The 10,834-nt window shown below is 48.3% G+C and overlaps 1 protein-coding gene across 1 annotated transcript in view; it reads left to right on the top strand.

Annotated features, from left to right (window-relative positions):
- The window catches only part of RBP4 (retinol binding protein 4, plasma), a 10,815-nt gene extending 1,356 nt beyond the window's left edge, over positions 1–9,459 (top strand). The window contains exons 2-6 of the mRNA XM_011988487.1: positions 5–71; positions 189–325; positions 493–599; positions 7,239–7,451; positions 9,173–9,459. Of these exons, the coding sequence (XP_011843877.1) occupies positions 5–71; positions 189–325; positions 493–599; positions 7,239–7,451; positions 9,173–9,210 (562 nt within the window). The 3' untranslated portion in view covers positions 9,211–9,459. The remainder of the gene's footprint in view (positions 1–4; positions 72–188; positions 326–492; positions 600–7,238; positions 7,452–9,172) is intronic.
- The last annotated feature ends 1,375 nt before the right edge of the window (positions 9,460–10,834 follow it).

The following is a 10,834-nucleotide window of genomic DNA, read 5'->3' on the forward strand; positions in this document are numbered from 1 at the left end:
GCAGCGGCCGGGCGGAGCGCGACTGCCGAGTGAGCAGCTTCCGAGTCAAGGAGAACTTCGACAAGGCTCGCGTAGGTATCGGCCCAGGGGGCCCGGGCGTCCCAGGTCCCCATCCCATCCCCGCTCTCCCTGCGGCCCGCTGTGCGCCCCCGGACACCAAACCCCTGCTGCTGTCATCCTTCTCACAGTTCTCCGGGACCTGGTACGCCATGGCCAAGAAGGACCCCGAGGGCCTCTTTCTGCAGGACAACATCGTCGCGGAGTTCTCCGTGGACGAGACCGGCCAGATGAGCGCCACGGCCAAGGGCCGAGTCCGTCTTTTGAAGTCAGTGACCTCCCGGGTAGCTGCGCCCTTTGCACTCCAGGGTCCCTTCAGGACCCTGCCTGCTGATCGCCACGTGGGGACTGTGAAGGGAAGGGAGCACGGGGTGGGTGGAGGGAGGGAGGAAGCCCTTTGCCCGGCTTGGCTGAGGATCCGCTTGGCTTTTGCAGTAACTGGGACGTGTGCGCAGACATGGTGGGCACCTTCACAGACACCGAGGACCCTGCCAAGTTCAAGATGAAGTACTGGGGCGTAGCCTCCTTTCTCCAGAAAGGAAGTGAGTAGTCAGCTCTGTGGGACTGTCTTGGGAATGGGGCCCCTACGGGGCCAAATCGCTGAGTTTCTTCTCCAGAGGCACCTACCCTTAGAAAGAATGACCTGCGGAAAGGTCTGGAAGTGGCAGGAACCCGCAGCACCGTCTGAGGTTAGGGGGACAAGATTGGGAGCAACTACCTGCCCCCGCCCCAACCCTCAGCTCAAGAAACTAGGCCTAAGCTCAAAAGGACCTTTCGGTTTGTTAGGTGTCATTTTCCCCACCAGCCACTGTGCCAAGGTGTGTGCCTTCTCCATGCTTTCTCCTCCTGCCTTCCACATCACCACTCTACCTAGCTCTGCGTTTCCTCGGTCTCTTTGGGCTGAATGCCTGAGGCAGCTTGACTATCTGGGGCTCCCGCAGAGGCCGAGAGAGCCCTATCCAAGGTTGAAGGGAGCACTACGCATAGGGATGGATCCCTCCGAAGTGCCTGGCCTGCCGATGCTGAGGTTCTGAGCCAGGCACAGTGTGCTGTAGCAGTGGCCTCTTCCCTTTCCCCTAAGCTGTGAAATTCAGATGTGGAGGGGAGTGATGTTGAGGACTTGTAGAAGAACATCCTAAAATTTGGCCTAATCATGAGGAAACTGTCTACATGCTTTTTTTCCCCATTATTCCCCCCATTTATCGTAAGTTTCAAATCGGGAATCTACTTGGTAGCTGGAGAATAAAGCAGGCCAGGGGGCACATATCATGGAATCTTAGAGAGGGGGAGTTAACCTTTTGGAGGGGGTTCAATATGCAGATGAATAAACTGAGGCCAAGAGAACTTTGCCCAAGGACATGCAACAAGTTTGTTAAAGCCAATGTCAGAAGCCAGGCTTCCAAATCTCAGGCCAGGATTAGGTGGCCCTGAACTACAAGGACTCCTAATCCAGACCAGCTTTTGCAGAGTATTGTTTGAGCTCTTCTGTGAGATAGGACCAAGGGTTGTTCAGGGAGACTCTCTCTGCTCAGTGATCCAGGGTAGAAGTGTCCTTTATTGTAACCCCTTGCTCGCCATATATGGCACACGCTCTTGGACTTCCTCTAACATTGTGTGTTGGATGAAATTGCATTTTAAATTTTTATTTAATTTTTAAGTTTTTTTTTTTTTTTTTAGAGACAAGGTCTCACTGTCACCCAGGCTGGAGTGCAGTGGTGCCATCATGGCTCACTGAAGCCTCAACCTCCTGGGCTCAAGCAATCCTACTGCCTCAGCCTCCCTAGTAGCTGGAACTGCAGGCATGGGCCACCATGCCCGGCTAATTTTTGTATTTTTTGTGAAGTCAGGGTCTCCCCAGGTTGCCCAAGCTGGTCCTGATCTCCTGGGCTCAAACCATCCTCCCATCTCGGTCTTCCCAAGTGCTGGGATTACAAGTCTGAGCCACCATACCTGGTAGAGAAAAAGCGCAGAAGCTTTATTTTTATTTATTATCATTGGAATTAATAAAAATTATTTCAAATAGTGCAGCAAAACTTCCCAAAGTGCTTTATCTAGAGTAAAATGTACTTTTCTGATAATGGATTACAAAAATCAATACCAGAGGTACAAGATTACTGATTTTTAGAAAGAGGAAACACATATGCTGTATAGCCCTTTGAGATGTTCTCCTTAATGGACTAGGATTCTGTTGGCAATGCCTTTAGGGACAGGGTCAGAGAGGACCCAAGGAGAAGGGAGCATTTTGTTTCTTGCCTCCTCCCCCGATCAAACCAGATTAGTTTGCTTTTGCCTCTTGTATATTGATATTTTATCAGGATTTCATTTGGAGGGGAAAAAGTATTGGAATCTTGAAAGTGATTGCTGCAGATATTAAGTGAGATGACTATAATATGGAAGGCTTAAGGATAAATTCCTTCTTAGGTTACGTTTCAAAAAAGAAGCTGTGCAGTGTTGTAGTTAAGCCCACCCGGTTAAAATTAGACCTCCTGAGTTCATATCCCAACTCCACCACTACCTGTTCCTTTACTTCTTTGTGCCTGTTTCCTCATCTGCAAAGTGAAGGGATCATAGAACCTACCTCATGGAGTTGTGTTACAAGATGCAATGAGTTAACAGGCAGAAAGCAGTCAGAACGTTGCCTGAGACATGAGTTCTTTGTAAGTGTTTGATATGATGGCTGCCTAGTTATCTCCCTGGTCATGAAATCATAGCTTTAGATTCTGGGTCTAGAATGGAAGGACCCACGGACACCGCTGGGTTCAAGTCTCTTGTTTTAGAAGTGAAGAAACAGGCCCATAGAGAAGTGCCTGGCTCAAGGGCACACAGTGAATTTTTGGCACTTAGTGACACCTCTTAACCCAGGGCTTGTAAAAAGGCACAAACGATCCCTTTGTTTTCTGAGTATCTCGCAAATGGCATGACTTGATGCACCTGCCTTGCTCTGTTTTACATGCTTGTTTTGGGGTCCTCTTAACAAACTCTACTTTCATTCCTCATGCCAGTTTCTTCCCTGACCATGGTCTTTCTTTAAACACTGACGTGGACAGAGGGATGTGAAGGCCACTCCAAGAGTGGCCTGCATCCTCAGCCTCTCCCCTGCTCCACACACTGCATCTCACCAAACGGATGTGTTTAAAATGAAGTGCACTTACGGAGAGAAAGTAACTCAGGGCCAAATGATCATGAAATTTGTTGTCAAATTATTTAAAAATTAAATGTGATCAATCTCCACAGTTGAACATGAATGTCAGTGTTAACAGACTAATGTGGCTTGCTGCTCCAGCCTTGGGCATGCTCAGTACTGGTCTTCCCTTCTGGCTCCACCAGCAGCAAGCAGGATGTCTCAGGGGTTGAGGATACTACAATCAGCAGGTCTTGGCTGAATACAGGCTAGCCTCCCTGAGATTTGACTTCCTTCACTGTGAAATGGAGATACAGAATAGTTTCTATTTCATAGAATCATTGGAAGGACTAATTAAGGTAATTTGTGAAAATGCTTAGCCTAGTGCATAGTAGGTGCCCAATAAATATTAGCTATGATCATCGCTGTTTTGTGCTCTTGCAGAAAGACATGGACAAAGACTCTCCTTTTGTCCTTCTGTCAGATGAAGTCTGTCACTCTGCTGGTAAAGGGGCTCTTGTCAGGCTGAATAACAATGCAGGCCTGAGTGTTTACATTAGAGTTTCTCAAAGTCAGGGTTCCTGTTCCATCTATATCTAAATAAACTACGGTGCTTGTTAAAAAGTGCACATTTCTGGACCCAAACCCAGAATTATTGAGTCAGACATTCTAAGGGCAGGGCCCTGGAGTCTGAATTTTAAGTATGCTCCTTGGGTATGCTGTTTCTGCACAACGAAGTTGGAGAACCACTGGTCTAGATAATTCAATCTGAAGAGTTATCTTGGCTTACTCAGGTATCAAGGCCTCAGACTCCACTCACTCTTCTGGGGCCTGTTGGGGTATTTTGACAATTCATCAGAAATAGCGTTCAATCTGTTACCTGGCTGGCTCAGCTAGACTGTTAGGCCTGAGAGCCACAGGGAGCTTCCCACCCAGTCTTGCTGCTTTAGATGATTGGAGCCTGCAGGTTTAGGGAGCTGAAAGGACACATGCCAGGCCCACAGCAGTGAGCAACAGAACAGACCAATGGAGCCAGGTTGCCTGAGACAGCACCCTCTACCAAGCATTTTCTTTGGTTTTGATTTTGGGACCGGCAGTCCAAACCTCTAAACCAGTCTGTGTAGGTACAGTGTAGACACAGCTGCAGCGTGACCCCGCTTCCTAGGATGCTAGAGGGAGGCAGGGGCTCCCAGCCACACAGCCACTGCTGTCTGTCCCTAGCTCCACTGCATGTGGTCAACTGCAGTCTGGAAATGGCTCAGGGTGTCTGGTTCTCCAGAGGAGCCCTGCCCAGCCGCTGGGTGTGAGGAGGTTGGAGAACCAACCTCATTTTTGCAGTGCTCTGGCAGTGCATCTCTTGCAAATACTCTTAAAAGGGAGAGCCTGGTCAAGGTCGCTATGATTTAAATTCTTCGTCTTTGAATTATTCAGCCAAAAGAGCCTGGAGATTAACCAAACCAACTTAGGCCTTCTTTTAAAGTCAAGAACAGTAGCCAATTTTGCTCAATCCAAGTATTGAAAGTTATTTAATTCCTCTGTCAAAATTTACATGCTGGCGACCATTTTGGGAAAAAAGAAAAAAAGTTAAGCTGCCGATCCGCCAAGCTAATAGCTGCCTGGATCATGAGTCGAGGCAACATTTCAAAGGCAAGTGTTTTTGTGTCTGAGGGTGCCTGTGACAGACACTGTGATCCTCGTAACCAGGGAAGGAATGACTTCATCCAAGGATGAGGAAGACCACCCAGATACTCTGGAGCCCGTGAGGGGAGTCAGCGGTTAGGGTGAGGCCCAGCAGGCAGCCCTGTGGCTTCTGTTCCCGGCCTTTCTGCTGAATAACTTTATGGTCCCTGCGGAGCAGTCATGGTTCTGGAACATCTCCTCAACCCCACCTCTGACACTGTCACCCTGGAACAGCCTCAAGGCACAGGAGTGGCTCATTCTTCTGGCAGGCCTAGGGTGAGTTGAAGAGAGGGGCTCCACACCCACTCCTGGGACAGTCCCCCTGCAGAGCCTGGGTTTGGGCTGAGCCCCATCCTAGGCTGGCACTCCGGGGGTTCTCAGAGAGGCACACCCGGAAGCGACTTAGGGCCAGCATTCCAGAAGACCTTACACTCTCTAACGCTGGGGGATCCAGTTCCCTCTGCGCTTCTCCATCTAGAACACTGCAGAGGGAGCATCACCCCTTGCTCCAACACCTGAGCCTGAGATGGAGACACAAAACCTTTTTCTTTCTTGCCCCTCTCCCGCCAGCGTGCTGATTGTCTGGACACAGCGAGGTGAAGCATGCGGGCTCTGGGATCAGAGCCTTCCTTGAATCCCAGTTCTGCCCTGCTCTTTGTAACCCTAGGTAAATTATTAAGTATCTCTGTGTCTCAGATATTAAGTACCTCTGTTTCCTCACCTGTAAAGAAGGGGATGATAGTGTGCACTTTTGGATCAATGTGAGAGGTAACCGAGAAAACAAATGGGAAGTGTCCATACAGTGACTGGCACATAATTAAGTGCTCAGAAAGTCCCAATCATGGTATTATGTCAACAAGAAGGTTAAATTAAGTAGAGATGTGGCACTTTTATCTGAATATAGTGTAACACTGTTCTTTCTCTGTGGCAAATCACTCACATACATTCTTTTTTTTTTTTTTTTTTTTTTTGAGACGGAGTCTGGCTCTGTCACCCAGGCTGGAGTGCAGTGGCCGGATCTCAGCTCACTGCAAGCTCTGCCTCCCGGGTTTACGTCATTCTCTTGCCTCAGCCTCCCTAGTAACTGGGACTACAGGCGCCCGCCACCTCGCCCGGCTAGTTTTTTTGGTGTGTTTTTTAAGTAGAGACGGGGTTTCACCGTGTTAGCCAGGATGGTCTCGATCTCCTGACCTCGTGATCCGCGCGTCTCGGCCTCCCAAAGTGCTGGGATTACAGGCTCACATACATTCTTTTTTTCTTTTTCCTTTTTATTTTTTTTAAAGACACGTCTCACTCTCACTCAGGCTGGAGTGCAGTGGTGCAAACCTAGCTCACTGTAGCCTTGACCTCCTGGGCTCAAATCAATCCTCCCGCCTCAGCCCCCAAGTAGCGGGGACCACAGACACATGCCACCCTACCCAGCTAATTATTTTCATTTTTCATAGAGACCGGGTATCACTATGTTGCCCAGGTTGGTCTCAAACTCCTGGCCTCAAGTTACCCTCCTGCCTCAGCCTCCCAAAGTGCTGGGATTACAAGCACGAGCCACGGCGCCCTGCCACGCATACATTCTAATTAACGTTCTTTCCTCTCCTGCCTTCGCTGATATTTTTACCACTTTCATTTACTCTTACTCTTCATGGCTTACATTTCAGCCTTGAGGAATACATATAAACTCAGTGGCTCAGCTCTGCCTCTGTGAGTTGTGAAGAGGACAAGGTCTGAGAAAGAATATCTGATGCCAGATGGTGGGCCTCTTGTGTCCTCAAGGCAAACCTACTCTTTGCCAGCACAAAGAAGTGAGGAGCGTTAATAAGCAGAATTAGGATGGAGCCAGAGAAGCCATGATCATGGGCGTGGCATCCTCCAGAGGACTGAGAGAGCAGGGGGCAGCGCTGTTAGTGAGTTGATTAGGAACCAGCTGATAGAGACTGAGAAAGACATAAGCCAATATTGGGGGTAACATAAGTTGGTGGCCATCAGATATTAGGCACAAAAGACACAGAGATATTATTGGAGAGTAGATGGTGAAGCGACAGTAGGACGATTTATTCTGTGGTTTTGATGAGCCCACATTCTTGGTGGTTCTTGGGAAAGATGCTGTCACATTTACAGTGACATAGTCACAGGGAGAGATGATTATTGAAGTGAATGAGGTTTCCCTGACTGCAAGATTTTTTTCGATAAAGGAGAACAAGGCCCTTTCTGATTTGCCAAATTTTGTAAAAGCTGTCAGAATTCTCTGAAGTGTCCTGCTTCCTAAGGAAATAAAACCAGCTTCTGGAAGTCACTGTGTTCTCAGGCCTGGTTGTGGGTTTCTCTGACATCTGAGCCCATGAGGGAGAGTCTTTGATTGGCACAATGGCTTTCTGGCTTGCAGATGATGACCACTGGATCATCGACACGGACTATGACACGTATGCCGTGCAGTACTCCTGCCGCCTCCTGAACCTTGACGGCACCTGTGCTGACAGCTACTCCTTCGTGTTTTCCCGGGACCCCAACGGCCTGCCCCCAGAAGCGCAAAAGATTGTAAGGCAGCGGCAGGAGGAGCTGTGCCTGGCCAGGCAGTACAGGCTGATCGTCCACAATGGTGAGCGGGGAGCAGGGAGCAGGGAGCCTCCTGGCTCTTCCTGCAGGGCAGTGGGTTTGGACTTTGGGCCCATGTGCTAGTGAAATTCATTTCATCTGTACCCCAGAGAAAACAGGGGGTCTTGGGGCCAAATCCTGATCCTGCTTGCCCAGATTTTTCACTGACCTTCTCACAGGGCTCATGCGGGTGTGGGTAAAGGCCTTTGTCCAGTTCACTGGCACTAACACTGCAGTGGGCTCTCTTTTCCTTTTACTCTGCTTCCTCAGGCCATTTCTGTGGTCACCCCTGGCTAAACTGCCCCAAACAACCATTTTGACTGAATTCAGATTGTTTGGGATTGAGCAGCCCAGTAAAGAGGTGGGCAGCTCATGTGGTCATTGGTGTAAAAACTCCACAGGGACGTCAAGGTAGTAAGCGCCAAAGAGAATGATTTCAATGCACCTTCTTTTTTCTGGATGAAACCAAATAGCCACGACATTGACTAGCTGGGTTTCCTCAGCTGGGTGTTTTGAGATTCCCTGGAACAACCATAAGATCTTTTAGGAGATATTACCCTTGTCTGATCTTGATTTTAAAACCAGAAACATTGTGGAGGAAAGAGCTCCATTTAGTTTGAATGGACACCCACTCATTGCTATGGGATACTGGGTTTCAAAATCCAAACAGAGTAATGCTAAAATGTATTAAAAAATTAAACAAAATGGGCCAGGCGCGGTGGCTTATGCCTGAAATCCCAGCACTTTGGGAGGCCGAGGCGGGCAGATCACATGAGGTCAGGAGTTCAAAACCAGCCTGGCAAAACCCAACATGGCAAAACCCCATTTCTACTAAAAATACAAAAATTAGCCAGGCGCGGTGGCATGCACCTGTAATCCCAGCTACTCGGGAAGCTGAGGCAGGAGAATTACTTGAACCCGGGAGGCAGAGGCTGCAGTGAGTTGAGCTCCTGCCACTGCACTCCAGCCTGGACAACAGAGCAAGATTCTGCCTCAAAATAATAATAATAATAATAATAATAAATGTAACAAAATGGAGCATTTCTGTTGGTCACGAACTGACCCACTACACCAAACAGATGGGAACTCAGACCAAAATCAAACTGATTTTGAAGCTTCACCCTTGAAAATGAAATGTAGGGCCGGCGAGGATTCCACCACGGCAGGGCACCTTAGGAAGCAGATTATGCTCACTGTACAGATGAGAAAACAGAGGCTGACAATGATGAAGAAAGTTGCCCTAAATCTTTAATAGGTAGCTGAGTTGGATGCATACCTAGAGTTTTGTGACTCTGAAGTCTCTTGTGCCACACCATCTGGTGACACATGACATGAGACATGGAAATACTTTATAAAACCATCACCAGTGTGTCCCAGGTCAGGCTGCCTTGGCCCCCACTTCCTGAAAGCTAAGGATGGCCCCCGACACTTTGAAATGCAATAAGGCAGACTTAAAAGAGAAATCAAAGGAAGCCCTGTTCATCAGCAGGTCTTATTCTCCCCACCCCCATTATGTCCAGAGAAATTCAGTGGGTTTCAGAAACAGCCTTGAAGGTGTTGATGAATTACAGCCAACTATAACCTTAAGGGTTGCGATCTGCTGTGATGCATTTGAATTAAGAGACATTTGAATGAAGCCAGCTCCAAGGCCATCATGATGTTCATTATCTACATAAAAACTGGGTCCACTTTCTGTCGTTAATGGCTTTGTTTTGTATTTTCCAGGTTACTGTGATGGCAGATCAGAAAGAAACCTTTTGTAGCAACATCAATAATCTAGTTTCATCTGAGAACTTCTGATTATTTCTCAGTCTTCAACTCTATTTATCTTAGGAGTTTAATTTGCCCTTCTCTTCCCATCTTCCCTCGTTTCCCATAAAACCTTCATTACACATAAGGATACACGTAGGGGTCAGTGAATCTGCTTGCAGGTAAATATCTTTCCTGAAAGTTTCTGAGGCTTAAGATTCCAGACTCTGATTCATTAAAATATAGTCACCCATGTCGTGTGATTTGAGTTTTCATTTGTGTTTGTGTCTGTGCTGCAGATGGACGGGTGGGGTGCGCTTCTTTATACCAGGAGCACGCGGCTCTTTCTGACCTTTGGCCTGTTCTAGCGCCTAATCTCCATTATTAAATACTGGCTTCTCCCAACTTCCTGAAAAAGAGGTTTCCTCTGTCACTTAGGAAAGTCTTACCTACCAGCCTGGCTAAAGCACTGGTGCCAAAAGAGGAAGTGAGTAGATAGGTCAGGCCAGTGAGCCCAAGGCCTCAGTCAGCCCTAGGCCTATGAGGTGGGCGGGCTGGCAGCTCACCAACGCTGGATTTGAGAGGCTGAGCCACAGGGAGCAAAGTGAGCTCTAGGAAACACTCCTTAGCCCTTTATTGTCTCTAGCATGCAACTCACCTCTTTCAGTTGTAGGCAAAATGTTGAGGGGGAGGACAGAGGCCTCTGGGGAAATTGGAAGATGGGGCTCTGGAATCTCATTCTATAGGAAAGATCAGAGCACCTGGAGTGCAGGGAGGGGCTGGGTGGGGGGTAAGTAGCAGGGGCTGGGACAGAACACCAACATCCTGCATCATTAGCAGCACGTGGGAACCCTAGTGTATGGGTGCAAGGCCACTTGCCTCAGTTTTTCAGGTGTTCCCAGCGCCTCCATTTCTCATGTTGAAAACAGCAGCAAGGCTTTGATACCAGAGGGTCTTGGTTTAAGTGCACATCTGGTTCAGATACATATTAGCTGTGGATTTGGGGCTGGTTATAAGGCTTCTCTGAGCCTCACTCTTTTCTTGGGAGATAAGGGAAAATAGTCCTTGCCTGATGGGCTGCAGTGAGGATTCAATTAGGCAATGTCTGTTAGAGCTCTGGGGAGCTGTAAAACTGGTGATGCCAGGCTGACGTCTATGAAATGCACTGGGAGTGAGGAAAGGGTCACAGATCTCCACCAGGGTGTTGGGATATCCAGGGACCGTGAGAGGCTCCTGGGTGCCCCATGCTAGCGTTCTCCACCAAAGACAGAGGAGACAGGTGATGTGCATGGGAGAGCTTTGCCTTCCTCTCTCACGGAACCACAGGCTGTCAAGGCTGTCAGAGCCTTGCTCCGCAGCTTCAGTTTGACAACCTCAGGGAACCATAATGATATAGGAGTTAAAAAGAAATTACTTAGGCAGATAGCGAGGGTACGGAAGTCTTTGATAAGATTTTCCTTTTATTGAAAAGCAGCCCCTAAATCCTTTTCTAACAAAGAGCGGCCTGTAAAATCGTGCTGCACACATAGACAAGCAAGTTGGAAGCTTGCATGGGTGAATGCCAGCAGATGTGTCCTTTGGAATGTACTACCTAAGACTAAGCATGTTCAAAATGGCGGTTCCATCTTCCCTTTTTGC

This window comes from Mandrillus leucophaeus, unplaced genomic scaffold, assembly GCF_000951045.1.
Source record: "Mandrillus leucophaeus isolate KB7577 unplaced genomic scaffold, Mleu.le_1.0 Scaffold331, whole genome shotgun sequence".
NCBI classification, from domain to species: domain Eukaryota; kingdom Metazoa; phylum Chordata; class Mammalia; order Primates; family Cercopithecidae; genus Mandrillus; species Mandrillus leucophaeus.